Below are 20,892 nucleotides of genomic sequence, written 5' to 3' on the forward strand. Positions count from 1 at the left end.
GCAGACATCCCAGCAGATTGCACAGCATAAGCTGGAGCACCTCTGGGAAGAGGCGGCAACAATTTAAGAATCCTTTTTCCTCCCGGACAGAGGCATGCAAACCTTCAAAACATTTGGGCTGGTTAGCACGTAAGGAACACAATGCAAATTTGCTATGCTCCTGTTTACAAAAGGGTCCAAAGGAGGGCCCCAGAGACAACACGGGCTGCTGGTGGGACAGAGGACTCTCTTCCAGTGGCTGGATATGCACAGAGCAGGATGCACACAACCCATACATACTGCAAACACTAATCCCAAGTCTTGCAGCCTGGGCCCAGTTCTGCTGAGCTGAAGATGACATCTCACTTCTGTGTACTTCTCTTCCAGCTGTAGTTGGGGATAAAGCCCTTGAAGTTATCATCACATCCATGACTTGTAGGTTCACCTTAAGGAGACATCATTGCAACACAAAAAACATTCACCAGGAAAGGAATAAATCCAGCCCAGGAGTTGAGGAAGCCATCGCAAAAGTGCCAGGACAGGGGAGATTAAGTTTCATGGCCCGTTGAGATTGGAAGTTGTAAAAGTCCAACAAAAAGCGAGTGATATTTTTCTTCTGTTTTGACATCGTTAAAATTGCTCCAGACCTAGAACTCAGTTTGCAGCATTGCGTCCAGATGTAAGGAAATTATATTGTTTGATGAAAGCTGAATCAAAGGACTGGTTCTTAGGAATCTCTTAAAAACAAAGATGGACACACTATTGAAGCAAGAGAAGCACAAGCTAAGTAACCAAGAGATGCGTGAGGTAACCTACTTGTGTCTGTCCCCAACATTGCAAGACCCCTCACAAAGCATTAAGACCGGTCAATCTTGCATTTGAAAACCAATATGCTTTTGTTTCTCAGAGAGCAATCTAAAAATAAAATATTAACTAAGCATAACATGCTAAATACATGAGCTGAGATCACTTGCTGGTGGATGAGAATGGGCTTTAGGATAGCTGGGGCACAGGAATATTTATAACTGCAGCCGGATCCCTGAACCTGTCGGTCACTGTGAAAGTGTCCTCCTATGACAGCAGGACTCGAGCAGTGCCAGGACTGCAGAGCCCAGCATGTGACTGATGGCAGGATCTAGGCAGGAATGCTCATGAAAAGGAACTATCATGTCCTGATCCCACAGGCAAAGCCACATACAAATTCAGAACCCAAACACCTCAGCATCCTGCATCGCATTTCTGGCGTTTCCCAGGAGCCAAGCCATAGTACGACTGCTCTCTTTAAAGTCCTTTCCTCTCCAGGCTAATTTGTTCTGTAAGGTGCCTGCAGAAGAAAAATAGAAAAACACGTAGGTTATTATTATACGTGCTCTTGTGGGAGTCAATCTAGGAGACAGTTTATAAAGTCTAAATAAACTCGTAAACTAAGAATCGCAAACAACACTCAAGCTTGACTGTATTAAAATCAAGCTATCAAAGTGTGAATACCCTCTGCAACTTTGTTACAAGTCACAAGGGAAATTATACCTCCAGCACCCCATTTTCCATTCCTCCATGTGCTTCAGGCAGTACCCAGCCCTGAGATCCCAGCACTGCACACTGTGGCTGCCGGGCAATTAATGTGTGCTGGCACTGTGCCACTGAGGTTTGAGGATGAAGACAGTACCAGTGCTTCAGAGAACATGCTGTAATGTAATGTCCTCAGAGCAAACTTGGCCCAATTAAACAGCTGGATGCATTCTGCAAACAGTAGGAGGGCAGGGTGCTGTACTCACGGCCGGTAGCACACGTGGCCTTGCTCCAGGCAGCCCTGCTACTCGCTTGCTTGCCTCATAAGTATCAGAAAACCACTTTCTTTCCTTCCACAGAAAAATAATTGCAGAGGTACAAATAAAAAAAAAAAAAAAAAGAAAAAAAAAGAAAAAAAAAAAACCAGCAATTTTCCAGAAAAGAAGCACTACAAAAGCCTAGAGAGAGATATATTAAGGCAGAGAGACAAGCCCAAAGTCAGCATCTGTGTACTTTTTGGAAAGCATAATCTGTCTGTGGCCTTCTGCCACTGAAAACACTTCAGTTACATTTCATGGTGGCATTTAATACTTCAGTGTACTCCAAGTATTACAAAGCATGGGTTTGGAAAAGCATCCATCTGCCAGAACGCGGCTCTGATCATCTACTCACAGGTGCCTCACCCCAAGCAATCAGATTTATCTGAGCACTTACCAAAAGAATAAGAATGGGAAACTTTATTGGTAACTGGAGATTCTCCAAGAGGACTTTTTACTCAGACCTTGTATTGGACATACAATTGAGCACATCAGTAGACATGTGCTGTGGAGGCCCCAGCCCAAGCCCCTGGCAGCAGATTGAGCTACCTTACCTCCATCACAGCCTTCCAGCACTGCTGAAGGTTTCCAGGAGCTCAGCTGCCACCAAATGAATCTGTCAGAGGGCACAGCAGCTGAGGAGATGACTTGCTGACAGAGGCCAAGGCACAACAGCTTTGCTTTGTCGTGCTGCTCACGCACAGCAAAGTATGAGCAGCCAGCATCCGAAGGCAGAGCTCTAAAAACGAGTCTTTTCCTTCTGACCTAGACCTGCTTGTGTGGAAAGGGCAGCTTCCAACAGCAGCAGTAACTGGACACCAGTGATTGTCTCCTGAATCCCTGACCATCTGCAGTGACCAGAAACAGAGAGAGTTACTAAGGAAACACAGAGATTTCCTGGAGGAGACATTATTTGGAGCTGAAACCCAATTCCTCCAAAGGAACTGGTTCCATGGTTATGAAAGATGTACAAAAAGCATCAGAAGAAAGTGCCAAGTGTGGTTACTCACTAATTCCCAGCTCTGTGTTGAAATAAAGGGGCAGGAGGAAGGGAAGAGAGACAGAATCTGCACAGCAGGAAGAGTTGCTGTTAAGTTTTTTGATACCTGCTGGGCTACAATATACTAGTGCTACTGAGAAGGGAAAAGCTTTCACTATGGATTAAGTCAGCATTCCGCTTCTGAAAGCAGCTATAGTTAGGTAAGGCCCCATTTGTTAGAACCTGTAAACCTGAAATGAAGCCATTGAACCTGTTCTTTCCAGCACCTTTGTCAAAATACAGCTTGGAGCTTCTTGCAGGTACTGAATATCCTTTACTAACAGGGTAAAAGCATTGGATGGCAGCCTGAGAAAACATGCTCAGAGCAAGACATGAGTTTGTTCCAGGGGAAAGAAGAGTACAAGGAGCATGAAATTTCAACCCCTCAGTGAAGGAGACGTGAAACAATTCCCCTTTCTCCAAGGAAGCAGGGGGAAATAAACAGTCATAAAAACTTCCTGACAAATCAGAAAAAGTGTAAGCGGAGCATGAAAAAGCAATAACAAAAGCACCATCTGAAGGCAGTCCACTGAGAGAGAAGAGGGATGAACCATACCTGCTTTTCCTGTGTGGCTGAGCACACAGCAGCCACCAGAAGAGGAGTAAGCTCTGTGAGCACCACTGCACCACGGACAGTCAGGTCTGCACTGCACACACAGCACATTCGAATGTTTTATGCACAGCAGCTCAGAGAAGTGGGAATTTTTCCCTGTTTCACCGTAAGTGTAGCAAAGGCCTTAGGTTTGCAAACTCAGGGGAAAATTGCTAACTTTGACTCAAGTATACAAGCAACTCTGACATAAACTGAAGTTATGCTCCCATTCACTTTGCACAAACTCAAAATTCGACTTGTGGTTCTGAGGGGAAGCTATTGATGGAAACAGCCCTGCAGAAAGACCGATAGGAATGAACAGCTGAGAGTAGGTGGGGGACAGTGACAATTTAAATCGCATCTGTCACAGCATGTCCAGCTCCCTGTGCCCCCCAGAGTATTCACATTCAAGTCAAGGGGCACTATTCATGTGGACAAGAACTCACCCAACTGTTTGACCAGCAGGTTGCACAATACCACTGCATCCTCTTGGGACTAGAGGAATGTAGAGACACCCAAGTACAATCACCCAGCCTGTAGACAAGTCTGCTGCTGTTCAGTTCCTTATTGTGTTCAGCTCTTTGGGACAGAAAGGGCCAAAACCTTCATGGAACAAGAAGTGCTTCTTTGATCCAGCAGCAAGAGATACGCCAGCTAGGAAAAAGAAGCAGCTCACGTATGAACTCTAAAGTATTAACAAGCATTTTAAAATGCACTATACTCATACTTCAACCAAACAAAAAACCCCTTCAAATTGGTCAGTCCCCTATCACCATCCATACTGAAGACTCGAGAAAAAGCCTGTTGTTGCCATCTCTAAGGCAAAGTAACCACTACTGGCAGAGAAAACCCAGAAGTGCACAGCAAGTAGTTGTCTACACATACAGGTCTCACTGCTACGAAACAAGTTAGCGCAAACATGGGCAGAAAAGCGGCAGCATCAGCAAACCTCATATTTTGTTCTTTCCCCAACCTCTTCACTCCCACTCCCCAATCTCTGTTCCATACATTTTTCTCTAGCTATGGATGCATGGACTCGAAGTCAAAATTCTGTTAAAAACATTATTACCAAGGATGGTAAGGATGCTTTAAGAGGCTTTACACAATTAGAATAAAGGTTCTAATTAAAGAACCATACAGCTTATATACACTCTTCTTGTATTACTTACACACCAATAAACATTTCAATAGACAGAGACCATGTATCACAGTGGCTGCATCTGCTGAAAATGCTCAGTTGGATACTTGTGCCAAAACCAAGTTCTTTTGCTTTCTTTCCAGCAACCTGTCCAAGTAATTAGCGGTGGCAGAGCAGTTTCCCCCCAAAATAAGTGTCAGAAACTCAAAATACTTTGAAAAATGTGTCATTTTATTTGTACACTTTGAAAGTTGTACATAGAAACTTATAATACAGTCCTGTAAATTTACTCATTGCTAGAAGAACTGCCTGGGAGAGGGAAAGGGATTTATTGATTGATCATCAAGAAGTTAGAGGGGATAAACAAAAAACACAGGCAAAAATTTAAAAAGTTATGGAACTCTTTTGTTGTTGTTGTTGTTGTTTTGTTTTTAATCCCCAGTACAAATTTTATAAATACAAAACAAATTCACAAATTACTTTGAATGCTAAATAAATATCTACTTAATAAACTCGGACTGAATACCTCCAGCCAGCACTGGTACAGTACTTATAAGATATGCTCATTGTACTCATTCATGTGTAGTGTCGAGAAGATATGCTCAAAACAAGTTTTAAACATACACACAGTTTCTTCAACTGCGCTACAGCAGAAGATTTTATCTGAGTTGATAAAGCCCTCAATACCACAGTTCTTACAATATCTAGAGGATGAAAAAAGGTCATTTGGTGCAGGAAAAAAAACCAACGTATTTCTAGAAGATATTTGGACACATGAATGTATTAAAAATGTACAAAACCTCTGTAAACCAGTACTGTATCCAGTACAGCTATCAAAATTATTAGACACTGAATAAAACTGTAGCAAAGGTAATCTTTCCTACGTTCTCCTGAGTGCTTAATATTACATTGAGAATATAGTGCAGGCCACACTTCAAGGTGGTTAAACAGTTGTTATTGCTTTATACAGGTATGATGACTGCATGATTTAACGTTTCATTTCATGAACATAGCAGATTTCCTCAAAATCCTTTGGAAGGCAGAGGTTAGATTCGTGACTTCTTGACCACAGGAGCGGCATGGTCCACATTACCAGATGTGATAGGAAGTCCCAGCTTTTGAGCCTGGATGTGGAAAAAAGCCTGAAGTCTAGTTCCAGCTTTTGCTTCACTTGTGTTACGAGGGTTGTATTCAAAGCAGTTTGAAAACATCAGTTCAATGTCTTCAATAAACTCCGCTAGTAAATAAAAAAGTAAATAAATGAACTTAGTGCATCTCACATCATCAGATAGCAGCATCATTGAGGAGCATGACACCACTCAACAAGTAAAGAGTTCCCAACACAGATGTCTTTACACATGCATCAAGTATGTATCATGTGTTAGCAAAGTGCCATGTAAACATTCTTAAAACTCCATGATAATCCACAGAAAGATTACAAATCTGGCAATAACAAATGAAGCTTTTCCAAATATTTCATTGATGTCACACACTGACATCAAAAGCTTCCGAAATTACCAGCAGTATCTCAGCAGCTCATTTCTTATCCATCGGCACATCACACACTTTGGTAGTTAAAGATGTAACATTTGTTAAATACAGATCAGTAGAAGTTCTTTCAAAAAACCCAAGCAATTTCAGCTTCAAATCCGACACAGCTTTATTTTAGGATGAGAATTCATTTTGCAGAGAGAACAGGGTTCATTACCTCTTTCAATGCGTGATACTTACATGCTAGCTTGTATTCACATTTATTCACCTTTTCACGAATTATATTTAAGGCAATAGGTTTTTTGATGATATCATAATAGTCTGGTACCTTTAAAAAAAAAGTGAAGAATTTTATTCCTACAAAATAAATGGAAGCTTAAATTCTTCTTAATTTGGAAGAAAAAGAAGAAAAAAGTAAATCATGCATTAGCATAAAGCTTTTTGATTTTGAACAAACAGAGGAGTCCAAAGAACCACCTCTCTTTCCTGATCTTAATTTCAGTGTGCAGATATCGCTTTTCCATTTTTTCTGCCATTAAAATTGCAATCACAACAAACATTAGCCAGTAATTCAACACATAAATCTATCCCTCAATACTTTGCAAACAACTGTAAGATCCAAAATTGCATGACCAGATAAAGAGCATGGTATTAATGCTACTCCAATTGGTTGAGAGCAAAAATAATTTCCCGGATTTTAAAACTTTCATTTTCCTGTAACATATTACAATATTAAAAGTCCCTTAACCATGAATAAGGGCCATTTTTGTTCTACTACTGTTTACCTTTTTGCAGTATTCCTCGAAATTTCACTAAGTTATGCTGAAAAAACGGTAGTGAACCTTTCAGTATCAAGCAGGATGCAGTGTGCAAGTACAAGAGATATAGAGTCACTTAGCACAGCAACTGCACGATAAGTGGTAAAGGACAACACGAGCTGCTTAACCCTTAAGGATAGTGATCATTTGGATCACAGATTATGAATGCCAAACAAGCACTGAGGTTAGAGAGCCCTTGATTTTGTTTTACCCACAGAGCACGGGGGGAAGGGGGAGGAACAACAACAGTATCTTCTTAAGAGCACAATATGTTCTGGATTTGACTTTGTTATAAAAACAAATATCCCCCGTGCATCACTGAAAATGTTTTAAAGCCTAGTTCTTTATTACTGCCCAAAACTTCACCATATTGAGTACAACCTACAAATGAACACAAACGGAAGAATCTGTACAGAAACAGAATTAGATGAACAAGTTTTTCATTCCTTTCCCTCTTGGAATGCTGTTTATGTTAAAACAAAAAGAAACGTAATTTTCTCTTTCTGGCTTGCTGGACGCTCATCAGTTGATATACTTTCCACAGTGTCCTAAGCACAGTGAGAAATTAAACCCAATAATTCCAGCATGATGAAGAATATGTAGGACACTCATTAATTTTTCTTCCTGAACTGTCTGAATTATCTTTTAGTGATTTATTCCGGCAAATTAGAAAGCACCAAACTTCAGCATTTTCTTTTCAATATCGGAATTAAATGGAATTCTTCATCCCTCCTTAAGAAGTTTCCTTACATTCACCACTCTTGCACTTCCCAATGCAATTCCACTACTCTAGCAGCCAGACACTTGTCTGGAATTCATTCAAAATCCTCTCCTCTGCTCCTGCATCTTTAATTCACATTTGTAGATCATTCTTTTTGTCCAGATACATTAAGCCTTCCAGCTCCCCACATCTGCAACTCAAGTTTCAATTCTTCATTTACCAGTTACTACTGCTAATTTTAATAAACACTGAGCACTAGCTCCTGCAAAATGACTATAGCTGCTGTCAGCACAGAGTTGCTCCAGAGAGGCTGAAGAGAACTGGCACTTTGTTAAGGTTGAATAGATCCAGCAGTGACAAGAAATTGACAAGCCAGTGCAATCTGCAGAAAAACAGATGTGCTTTGGGAACTTTCATTGAGATACCTTAAGTAAATGCAGCTTTGGAGGCTTGTATCTACTTTACTGTCAAGTCTAAATGAGAAGGAAGTTAAATTAAGAACTCAGCTAAGAAATTACCTTTTTACTGCATTATAATTAATGTCAGAATGAAGTTGTTCCTACCTTGTTATTTTATTGCAGGCCTGTTCTGAAAATATCTTTGCACAAACTGAGCATAAATTAAATTAATAACCATAAAGCTTACCCATAGCAATGCACTGCTTTGTTTGTTTTCTCAAGTCAAACATTTCACTTTTTAAACTCTTGATATCAAGCATACTTAAAATTTAGCACAATATCATGCTATTCCAAAAATTTCTTGCACCAGCTGAGCTGAAGCAAGAGAGTTTTCCTGAACCCCACTGTACTTTCCGCTTGGGCAAAGCTATGAAGTCCAAGTTTTACTGACAGCAAATAAGATTGTCAAATGTTATCATTACTTCTACAGTTCTGTCAGTTACCTGGATTTTGGAAACCAGTTTCATAAAAGGCCAGCTGTCATCATGTCGTACCAGTTCCACAACAAGTTGTTCAAATGCAGAGAGTTCATGGACTCCTCCTTGACGTCCTGAACTTCTCCTGTTCAATGAGGTCTGAGGAGATGATTCTACAGGAAAGAAAAAAACCAAAAACAAACACACCTCGCCAGATGAAAATGAAAGTGTGACAAGTAAAAAATCAAAAGAAAGTGAAACCACATTATCTTGTTGTAAAAAAAAAAAAAAAAAAAAAAAAAAAAGGATTTGGCAGATAAAAAGATGTACTGCAAAACAGAGTTCTCAGTCCCTGCATCACAAGAAATGGAGGTAAGACATACAGATTTTTCCTCTTGCTTGGCTGCCTCATCTTACACCCTACCCACTGTAAGCAGGGGCAGATCCCAAGAACAGCAATGTTACACCAGGAGAGATAAAAAAATATAATCCACATTTAAGTTACAAAATCCTGAAAAGAAATTTAAAGAAAGAAATTTAAATTTAATCCTTAGACTTCTGTCTAGAACAACAGTATACGTTGATTTTCCTTCTGCGCTACTATCGTACTTAGAAAAAAAAAACATTGGTTCTGAAGTGTTCAACAGCAGTTTCTTGTCTGAAAACCTAACAGCTCCTGCTTTGGGACACGTTGGGTACTGAAACCACCAACATAACAGTTCCAGGGCAAAACTTTAACAGTTTGGCTTCAGGAATTAACTAGTTTACAGTCTTGCTATTAACCACTAATGTCTCTTTTTCCTGAATAAAATACTAAGCACCAGGGTGCTTTTCCCGGTTCCTTTTCAATTCATTGCATTAATTTTGAAAGGACTTTTTCCACTGATTTCAATTTTAAAACGATTTGTTAAACACAGAAAAGCCTTCTTACAGGAAAAACAGCGTAAGCCACCTGTTCATAACTTACATTAACAAAAACTCTATTCAGTCAGGTTTTATTTGTTTTCAAGAGTAGTCATGAGGATAGTTACACAGAATAAGCCCAGAAACTCCCAATGGTGAAGGTCAGAAATGGTGTAGAATACAAGGCAGCCACACTGGAGTGCAAGCTGCTTTACACTCTTCAGTCTCACACTACGTCATTTTGGTTTGTAAAAGGTACTGCAGCTTTTCAAGCACTTCTCTGCAATCAAATACCTGGTATTAGCTTAAGAAGCAAGGACACTGTTGGTCCCCTATCAGAAAGATGACATTTGTTATCTTGTAGCAGTTTGTTGTTATATTTGTAAATTCCTAATGTCTGTACCTTACCCACATTTAATAAAAGCATACAAACTCTAAGAAGATATTCACATGGTTTCAGCAATGCATGCAACTTTCAGATTTTCTGTATACCATGCTCGTATTATGTGCAAATATGAAGTTTCAAACATAAGTATCCTCTTGGCAAATGGCATATCTGTTTTTTATATTACCAGACATTTTTTTTAGTGTTCCCCTCTGTCATTGTAAAAGAAGGGAATGTTTTGCTGTGACAAAAATGCCTTCAACCATCATTTCTCACTACCTCTAGTTTTCTTCACTCTATCACACCATTTCAGCAATCAAGTGAACTTTGTTTTCATTCTGGACATTCTAGAGAAAGACATTTCTCTAACCTGTGGATTGTCGTTTCCTGCCTCTTCTCTTGGGCTCACTAACAGGAAGAGAAAGCTTTGGAGGAGCAACTGGGTATTTCCTAACCCGTTCATTAGAGTCTGTAGAATCAACGATTCTAAATCCAAGAGAATCAGGACTATTTTCCAGTGCATTATCAGCATTCTTTCTTCCTCTTCGTCGTCTTCGAGGACTGATTAACTCCACGAATACATCTGCTTGTAATGAACTTTGGCTCTGACGAGTGGTCCGGCTGCTAAGTCTTAAAGTAGGTTTTGTCACTGATGGAGGGGCTGATTTTATTTTCCTTAACCCCCTTCTGGTCACTCTAGAAGATCCTGCTTGCTTAGGTGTATTTTGCTGACTCCTGGAAGCATATCTTCCCTGACGCTGGATGTTCCGACTTGAGAAAGGATTGTTGAGTTTGGCTGCTCTCATTTTTAATGGAAATTTGACCTGTGGTCTTCCATGCTTTGAAGGGCTAAAAAAGAAAAATAAATAAATAAATAATATATTTATCCCAAGACTCCATTCTCCTCTTTTTTCTCAGTTTTCTAATTCAGCATTTAAAAAATTCCCAACAACCCACGGCTAGTACTGAACAGGCTTTCACTAATGCAGTCACCCCACTACCAGTCTTTTAAACACTACTTTGAATTAATTTAATTAAATATTACGTGCAATGCATTAAAGAAATGATCAGAATTTTGATCACCCTTGCAGCTGGTGCGAAGTGAATGTATCACATGGACACTACCTACCATTTTCTTAAACTGGCTATTCATTTCTAACAGTAACTGCAACTACTAGGAGTTTTGAATGTTATTAGCTAGGAAATAAATTGCAGTTCTAAAAAGCTGCAAATACAAGTTAAGCTGTAGTCAGAGTCTGTAACTAATATTCACGCCTTTCCAGCCATTAAAGGAGAACAGAAAGATCTCAGAGACAAATTTAGTTCTCAAGAAGATGCAAGTTGAACTGTATTGAGGTTTTGTTTCAGTCAATTCAAATGACTGTACTGAAGAGACGAAGAGTACTCTTGTATCAAAACTCTCCTTCAGCTTTTTACACCCCTACTGTACATCACATCTATCACATTACAAGAATTAGCACACTGAACTACTTGGGTGCTTTTTAATTTAAAAAAAAAAAAAAAAAAAAAAAAAAAAAAAAAAAAAAAAAAAATTAAAATCAGCTACTGCAGAAATCCTCAGTCCTCTCAATGTGACATTATCTTGGATACTTTGTCTTCCATGATGTTCTCATACCTACTGTATGCATGAAGTCCCCTAAAATTCAAATTGTACTGAAGCACTCCAGATTTTCTCCAGAAAATCTTCAGTTTGAAACTCTCTCCACTGTACATTCAAACAGCAGCCATGCACAACCCCAACTGTGATAGCCATCCCTCACCCACAAAGGTGGAATTTTAATCCAGAAAGTCTCTAAGCCCATTGGAGCTAGGTAGCTTTTTTTTTTTTTTAATTTTTTTTTTTTTTTTTAAACTCCATCAGTAAGGGCCAAATTGACAACTAGCTTCCTTCCTCACTCAGCATTAGATTTTCAAGATTGCTTATTTGAAAAAATTACTTCACCTAACAGTCAAGAGAGTATTCCAGCAGGAAATCACTCTAATGGATGCCTGTTTACCTCATCTCTTCTTCCTCCTGAGATTCATCTTCCTCTTCATGTTCTTCTTCATAATCCTCTTCCTCACTTTGTCTCATTTCATCGTAGCTTGCCTCTTCCTCCCCTTCTATTTGCTCAGCCATCTCTTCATCACTTTCCACAGATGGTCTCTGTCTGGAGGAAAGGCGTCTAGAGCGCTGCTTTGGTCGGCACTCTGGACAAAACCAGTCTCCTTCGGGAATGATCTAGAAACAGAAGAAAAAAGCATTAGCTAGACATCATTAGCTGTAAGAACTATGCCAGTTTTACGTGAAAAGGAAGCACTTATGTTTCCTCCGATACCTTCAGCTTGGGCCTGATACAGTAGGTATGATAGCCTCGATCACAGCCATCACACAGCACCATGCTTTCTGCATCACCTTTCTTTCGACATACTTTACAGCGGGCGTTGAGGATGGACTTTGACCAGATGACACTTCTATCCAGCGTAGACAGGTGAAGGAAGACTTGAGACAAGCTGGTAGAAGAAAGAAGTGACTCTCTCCAGCGATCCAAAACTGTTTTATAGGATCGTCCACCATCACTGGCATCTTCCATTAGAGAAGAAAATAAAACACGTACAGGATCAAGCTTCTTTTTCAAACATTTGGGTTGTTGTAGACTGTGAAGCAAGGCTTAGTATTTCAAACAGATACAGAGTAGTAAATTGAGGTAACAAAACCACCTTTGTCTTATCTTTTCAGTACATAAGTATTTCTTCCTTAGTTTCCCAGCTACCAAAACTCTAGGATTTCACCTTTCAACACCAATTTAACCGTGAACTGCCACTTACATAGGACATAAGACAAAAATCTTTACTTAGATGTCAACCTGGAAACCTAACAATCTGATCCCACTTAAAAGTAAATGGGAAGACACGTCAAATTCCCAAAATGTTTTAATTTAAAGAAACTGCTCAGCATTGAACAGAGACTTTACTGGACAAGAACAAACAAAACAAAAACTCACAAAATACCAACTAACCAACTCCAAAGGCTCTCACACCTTCCCTTGTGGCACAGTCTAGAAGATAGTTTTCAGCCCTCTCCCAGTGCTTCAGTGCCTTTATTCCTATTCTGCACTCTGCCTTCACAGGCATCTGCATGTCAGTATGGTCAGATGCGGTAACTGTTCTGAAGGAAAAATAACTGATTTCTCAGTATTTCATTAGCAATATTACACAAAGGAAGTTGTGATACACACCTAGAGGAAAAACAAGACAGACCTGGGGTCCTATTTAGGTTAGAAATAAATGAGGGGCAGGGGTGAGAAATCAAGTTACTTTTCTTGAAGACGCTTGGTTTTCAATTCAGGCCACTGAAGTGGTCCCACAGAATAGTGAAAGGAGCAGTACAGAACAGTGAAAGGAGCGGTACAGAACAGGAATGAGCAGCTGGGAATTGCAGAAGCAAATAGACTGTTTGAGGAGGTAAAAAAAAAAAAAAAGTATGAATTACACCCCGCAATGCTGCTGCTATGCAGAAAAGAAATTTGAGTATTGAAAGCTATTTCTCATATTCTAAATCAAGAAGAAAAAAGCAGTACTTTTAATTATAGAAATTTCTAAAGATGTCCCTTCTAAAACTGACATTGCAGTTATTACTGTGATCTCCAGCTCATCAACAATGTACTTAAGTAAAAAAAAAAAATGCTACCTTGCCTGCTCTACTAATCACAGTGGGCACAGGAATGGCTTGCAATCTAGCTGTCTGCCAAATGGTTTCTCCTCAGAAACAGGAAAAGAAAAACATCTAGTAACAGATAAAATGAAAGAACAAAAATGAGACTAATTACTTCGCTGGCAAGGCCTTTCTGCCTTCTCGTCTACTGTCTGCCAGGATTTGCCTAATCTTGCATATATTTGCATTAGCAGCAAGCAGCACAAGAGAAACAATGAGCAAAGGCAAAGGATAAACAGGCAGCACAGTTTCATAAATAACATGTAGTCACTTTTGAACTACAAATGCAAATCTGAATTTCTTAGTATTTCTACTTCATCCTCAAGGCTTCCTTTCTCAAATTCATTCTTCCTATACATAGCAGGCAAGCTCCATTTGCAGTAAAGCTCTCAATGTATTATTTAAAATTCAGTAGGAACATTCAAAACTGCTTGTTAGGACACCAGACTAGAATTTGAAACCCAACTCAGTTCTCAATTCTGCCACAGCATGATTCTGGCAAACACAATTCTTCTTGAGTGTATGTACATTTTGGCAAGCACTTCTTTTGCTTCCACTGGCAGCTTGAACATCATCACATCTTCACTGGCAGCTATTTTTAACCTGGATTGGTTCATCAATAGAGTTCATCACACAACACAACAAATACATGCACTGCAAAGCTGCAAAACTTACTACTCTGTTGTATTGCAGAGATCAATTACTGACCACTGCCTGTTTAAACACACCCTGGTGCTGAAAGGAACATGCCAAATGGCACCCACTGCTTCAGTTCCCAACTCGTAAAACACAAGTAACACTTTTTTCTTCCATTTATCATCTTTCTCATTTATATGGCTAACTCAGAGGGAAAAACGGCCTCTTCCTTTGTGTCAGAGCAGCTCTACATTGCTCAGTGGGACACCTCTCAGCAAACTAAGCCGTCCAAGCCTTGCTACAATGCAAATGAAGTTGTTTGACAGATCTATGCATTCATCTATCAATAGCTAATTAAGTTCAGGGAAGGGTTTTCCATCTCAGTATTTTTAGAAAGGATATGCAGTGGCACAATGCTGCAAGGTTTCCAAAAGGGAAGGAAAAAAAAAAGGAAAAATAAGAAGAGGCATTAAAAATGCGGAGGGGGGTGGAAGGATTATGTGAACATAATAAAAAGAAAATACAGTTCCTTATCTCTGGGTGCAGAATTTTGTTTTTTAAACCTTTGATCTGTATTTTAATTACTTTCAATAACATTTATACTTCAGTATTTACATGGCAAGTCCTTCAGTATAAGGAACTGACTACACAAAAGGATGGGAAAAGAAAACTGAAAAATATTCAGTATTTGCTAATTCTTAGCATTACAAGTAAACATTTAAAATTTACCATCTCTCTGACTAGTCTCGTCTTCCACTTTCTTCCTCTTTTTATACCCCCTGTGGCTCCTTTTATTATCTTCTGCTTTACCTAACATTAAAGTCATACAGTTATTTCAAATACTTTTTCTTTTTTTTTAAGTGTGGTCTTTTGTTGTTGGTTTTGTTTTGTTTTTTAATATTAATTCATATTATCCATACTTGCATAATCTAAAAATGTAAATAGAACAGTGGTTACCACATGCATATAAAAGACGACAGAAAGGGTAAAAGAATAATGTGCAAGGAGTAATTGTGTAACTCAGGATTCACTTTGACTCCCACTACTAGCAAATACAGTCTTAAAGCTCTTTAAGTCTATCCCACCTTACCTTTGTGTCCACCTCTGGTAAGAATGGCTATAAAACATCTTACTGCCCAAAAGTTTCTTTCTCAGCAGACAACTTGTCTGGTTTATGCCTTCTAACATCTCAAAAATATAGCTATTTTGTGGCCACGGTTGGCAAAGACCAAGAAAATTAGCTTAACTTGGTCATTTCATTTGGACAGACAAGGTATTTGCATGAAGGCACATTCTTTAGAGCTAAATAATGAAGTTACTCTTCCAAGAAGGGCCATAGTAAGCCCAATCTGATCCAAATGCAAGATATCTTCTTTGACTGTCTTCTCTGAAGAGCAAATAAGACCATTTTCATCAGGAAAAAAAAAAAAAAAAAAAAAAAAAAAAAAAGCTTCCACCTTCTCTGACTCTACACATGACACTCTGCAGGGAAGTAATGAAAGCACAAGAGTAAACATCCATATATACAAATCCTCTTCCAGTTCTTTGCTAGAAGATATCTGATACTGTTATGGTGAGGACAGTTATAAACAGAAAAGGAAACAACTTTGAAAGTAGAGGAAATTAAAATAATCGAACTCTAGAAAAGAATGCAACACGGATGAACAAAAGGAAGCAAAAAGCACAAGTTAAAAAGGACATAAACTGTTCCCAGTATTGATCACCAAGGTGCTTCCATGAATTAGAAATGTATGGAAATCTGTACTGTACATGAAAGATGTTTCAAGCCTGTATTCCTGCACTAGTGCAGAAAGCAGAGGCTTTTCTCTGGATCGCCTCACTGGATGCCAGGGTGACCAAATCACTTTGTTTTTAATTTCAATTTTCACATCTCTGTCACAGGAATGAGACTTCTCTACAAAAAGTATTTTGAAATGTAAGGAAAGGTAACTCATACTAAGAAAAAACAGCAAAATTCAAAACAAAATAACTAATATTTCTTCCCTCAAACATTTTTTTTGAGAAGTGATGTTTCAGAGTTTCCATTAAACAGCTTACATTTCAGGGAAAATAAAAAAGAAATTGCTTTTATTACATTTTTAGTGCATAATTCTGCAGGAGAAGCATATAATGAAACCTGCACTCTCCTCCTTCCCCCCATTTTTCCCCCCCCCCATTATCCCTAAATGCTACCTAGGACTGTACTGAACAAAGAAAACCAAAATTTTCATAGTGTGTAACGAAAGGATTTCTAAATCACCATTCATAATTTAAAAATGATACATTACAATTCAAGTAACGAACTGCTAAGTTTTATCACCAAAGCACAGAAGATTAACAGCTATCTAGCATTTCTGCAAGGCAGAGTGCTGTTTCTGGAGTTTCTAGATCTCCTTTTGCATTGCTATCTTCTGTGTCAGTCTTTTCTCGCTCTTCAACTTGAATATTTGGCATGCACCTCAATTCTAAACTTATCAGAATCAACAGCAAGGCTCTTGGATGCCTGATAAAGACTTAGAACAAAGACAGACCAAAGAGGAGCAGCTGGTCCTTTTATTACTCTGCTGGGTCCCTTTGTCTGCTCTGCACCCTGGAGGCCACCAGGATAAACTTGCCGGTGACAGTGAATTTCACTGCCTGTCTTCAGTATGAGCTGTAAATAGAGTGAAAACTAAAAATTTAAGTAAGGCTTCAATTCCTAATGTAAGCAGAGCAAATCATGTAAAGGGGTGAGGGGCCAGAGAGGAAAAGAAATGACACAGCAAAAGCAATAGCTAAAATAATGAAGACAGAACAAGGTTTGCAGAAATGCAATGGTAATCCTTTCACCAAAAGTGCTCTCCTGCCCTGCTACCAAAGCAGAATTCATGGCACTTGCTTGCCTTGCCATGTTTTTTACTTCAGTAAAAAAAAAACTTAACTTAAAAAAAAAACTTAATTGTTTGCCTAGAAAGATGGCTCTGCGGAGTACTTTGCTGAGTTCCAACTTCTAAAGTTAGAACAACTATTACAAAATGTCCCATTAGAAAAAAAAAAAAAGCATATAGACACTGATCTGCATAAGAGCAAGTAACAAAAAAGCCTACAAAAACCACCTGTTTGTAAACTGAAAATTAATTGCTGTCCTCAGAATACTCCTGGCTACTTCCTAGCCAAGTGCTAGTACTTAGTTCCTAGTACTTTCTATACTAAGAAACAGAACTTGCTCTGGTAACACAAAAAGACATTGTTTCCAAGTAAGGAGTTTAAGCTGAATATAAGAATTTGCAAGTTTTGGTCTACTTTTTCATTTTCCTAAACATATCTGAAATACTGAAAGGTTATATTCAGAAAAGGCAGCATCCAGAATTGATGCCTGACGCTCAGAAATGCCTACATTTGCCAGTCACCTCTCTAGCACAGTTTTCCTTGATCCTTACCAGGTCCACCTTCTAGTCATGTCCAAAATATCTCATTTCACAACATCTTTCATAGAACTGCCTAAAAGTCATAAACTCCATTACGAAATAGTATGTGTTTCAGGTCTCCTTTACTACAGAGCTGTTCAAAGAATCCTCTAAGTAAAGAACTAAAAACTTGCTTCCATTCACACTTATCTCCTATTAGGAGAACATCATTACACAACCAAAAAAATACGAGATGCTTTGCACAAAGGTGAAACAATGAAAAGGGAACCTGACACTGTAGCTTAATGCAAAACTACAAAGCCAGAACAAAGCCTGGGATCCCTTCCTGCTCCCTGAACTACACACGTTATCCCATACATTACAGTTACCTCAAAGCAGAAGAAACCCTCAGGCAGTATGTTAGTATAAACAAATATGAGATTTAAGACATGTAGATGGTGTAAGACTGCTTTCCCTGTATACCTTTTCTACCATACTGTATAAGGTCTCCAAAGGAAAAGAAGATTCCCGAGTTAGAAACAACAGCTGCATCATCCTCATCAAAAGGATGGACAAAAACAACTATCATCATTAGACTACAGCAGAGCTGGAACCCCTGAAAAAAACAATGAGGACTGAAGTAATGGAAGTCTTTAGCAGGGATACTTTTGCCTATTAGTCCTTTCCATTCAACTCAAGATGCTCAATCTATAACCAACAGTCATTTTTTCCCTTCAGTATGGACTGCAGCATATTTGCGGCTATCAGCAAAATGCTATTGCCAAAATACTCAGAGGCAGTTTGGAAACGGAACCCTACAATGCACGACATATTTACAACCCACACACGCAGAGTAAGTGACAAACTCTGGATGTGCTGTAACTAACTGCATCCAGTTCACTCAAAACAAGTTACATCACGTTGGGCTTGAAAAGCCAGGACACACTGAGTTGACCAAGCACTTAATGAAGTAGAAGTAGTCTAATGCTCTACATTTTGATCTCTATCACGCGCGGCATTTTCTTCTTCTGGACACAGTCACACTGAAAACAAAAGTTTGCGGAAGGAAACGCCGTCAGATTTTCTGGCGATAATTCCAGCTCAAACTCACTTTCAGCAGCAACTGATATTAAGACTTGAGGCTCCATGCATGAGCAGCAGAGACACACAAGCAGTTTGGGGTCAGTTTAGATCAACTGTGCCACAGGGCACCAATGTCTAGTGAAAATACAGATTCTGGTGTATGAACATCTTGAACTGTTGCAGCAAAGTCTGTCAGAATCTAAGGACTTTGTATGCAATCACAGCATCTGTGTTACATTGGTAACCCTGCAAAAGCCCTAAAGATGTAAGAACTAAACTAGCTCAGCTGGGGCACAAAGCACAACTCCTCAGTACAACAACAGGAGGCTTGCTGGGATGGCTGCCTCAGGAAGGATGCACATCTCCAAGCAAACCACCAGTCCTGAACTGAAAAAGGATCCAGATAAGGATTCCAAATACTGAAAAACACAGCCACCATACACACTTCATAATCTGTCTTTCACCACTAGAGCACATCAGATGAATTCAAGTCAAGCTACAGTTGCGTTTCGATTTTTCTCCAACTTTTTGTTTCTGAGCATAAATACAGGATTTGAGAATCTGAGAGTTTGTGGTTTGAACTAAGTTTCATAAATATTCTGTTATTGCTAAACCAGGTGCTCTACATAAAACTGGGGCCACGCTGTTTTCACTGAAACAGTATATAAAGGAAGATAGGCTTTTACAACCTAAACACGTAAAATGAACTCATGGTAAAGTTGCATGACATGCTGCTCTCAACAGCAAGGCTGGATTATATCCCCAAAGGAATCTCACTCACTGCTGCCTAAGGGTATGGCTCATCTCCCATACAGCAGTAAGTCAGCTATTTGCATCTTTCACAACACTGCATGTTTCAGAGGGAAGCATTGGGAAAAAACGAAGATGAAAGAACACCTTACACCAAACTGGAGACATAGTTTCAATCCTGAAAGCTTACCAAGAGGTGCTTTGAGAAATCTGCGCTCAATTCCTTGTTCTATCTGAAGCAGTGCAGATGCTAAGCAGTGGACCACATTATTAACTGGCTGAGGAGTACTTGTACTTGTTGATGCAGCACTTGGAGCTTCAGTTTTCAATCCAATGAGCCTAAAATAATAATGTATTAAACACATTTTTAACATACTTTCAACTCAACACCACAGATAGTTGCTTAAGTCTGCATCCACAAGAGATTACATTTTTTTAACCTAATTTGTATGCATAGAATAAGGACATGAATAGATACTGCTCAGATGTGATTAGTCATAACAGTCCTCTGGTTTGCTAATTAGTTTAGCTAATTAAGATAAATCATCCTTATGTAACAAAAATAGCTAAATTTCAAGAAGTGTGGATGCTAAATTTTGTAACAAATCTTTAAGATTTCCAGAGGATTTCATCAGCTATTTTATGATGAACTTCTACAGAGTAGTCTCTCATTTTTTTAAATTTAAGAAAAAGAAATCAGAAATAAAAATCAAAATGCTCAACATCCATAGCAAGTTACTTACACATATTCGTAATATTTTCATTATGCAAAGTATCTTTTTATAAGTTAAGTATGAACAAATGAACTTAGTTTCAATGACAGAGATGAAATCAGAAACTAAGCCTGTATTTCACTTTAAGCATATGCCTTTCCCTCAGGATTTGCAGAAATTTCAGCCTCAGAACACAGAGCACCTAAGATCCTGGCTTCAGCAACTCTGCTGAATGCAACAGAACACAATGCCTTGAAAGGGATGTGCTGTGGATGTAGAGTTCTGCGGGTTTTATTTATAACGCTTTTAATAATAAATAACATTTCTCAATAAGAATAAAGTCATGTTTCCAATAAACAGCCTTCTTTTTTGAAGAAAGACTAAGCAATAATTTCAAAGCATAGTTAATCTTTCCCAGCCACAAGCATTAAGTATAGCGTAGGAGGCCAACTTACACTAATGAAAATAAAACTCAGCTTCTATTTGAGGTTATTAAAAAAAAAAAAAAAAAACACAACTAAACAATAACAGAAAAAACAACCAACTAATAAAGAGCGTCTAGATTGTGCTTTATTCTGACGGATGTGCAATGCTTTTGGTTATCCCTTTTCTTACTTCACACTTAAAAGCTGTTAACTATATTTTGCAGTCACACACATTTAGAGAGCCTGAAAGCAAGCAGAAAAAAGCTGCATACTTATTTGCATTTCACTAGTCATACCCCACAGTCTTAATGAGATGTCACTTGCTCTGGGTGGATTAAAAGCTCAGCATCAAAAGGAATCTGTCGCACGATTCCAGAATCCTGTAGTCTGCATGAATATGCAAGACTTTAACATTAGA

The 20,892-nt window shown here is 38.8% G+C and overlaps 1 protein-coding gene across 1 annotated transcript in view; it reads right to left on the reverse strand.

The window, feature by feature from the left end:
- Positions 1–5,620: 5,620 nt before the first annotated feature.
- BAZ1A (bromodomain adjacent to zinc finger domain 1A) overlaps positions 5,621–20,892 on the reverse strand; it is a gene marked incomplete at both ends in the record, with an annotated part of 53,366 nt that continues 38,094 nt past the window's right edge. The window contains 7 exons of the mRNA XM_079536908.1: positions 5,621–5,811; positions 6,306–6,393; positions 8,506–8,651; positions 10,137–10,615; positions 11,785–12,008; positions 12,106–12,353; positions 19,527–19,675. Of these exons, the coding sequence (XP_079393034.1) occupies positions 5,621–5,811; positions 6,306–6,393; positions 8,506–8,651; positions 10,137–10,615; positions 11,785–12,008; positions 12,106–12,353; positions 19,527–19,675 (1,525 nt within the window). The remainder of the gene's footprint in view (positions 5,812–6,305; positions 6,394–8,505; positions 8,652–10,136; positions 10,616–11,784; positions 12,009–12,105; positions 12,354–19,526; positions 19,676–20,892) is intronic.

Source organism: Tetrao urogallus (genome assembly GCF_951394365.1).
Source record: "Tetrao urogallus genome assembly, chromosome: 6".
In the NCBI taxonomy this organism is placed as follows: Eukaryota; Metazoa; Chordata; class Aves; order Galliformes; family Phasianidae; genus Tetrao; species Tetrao urogallus.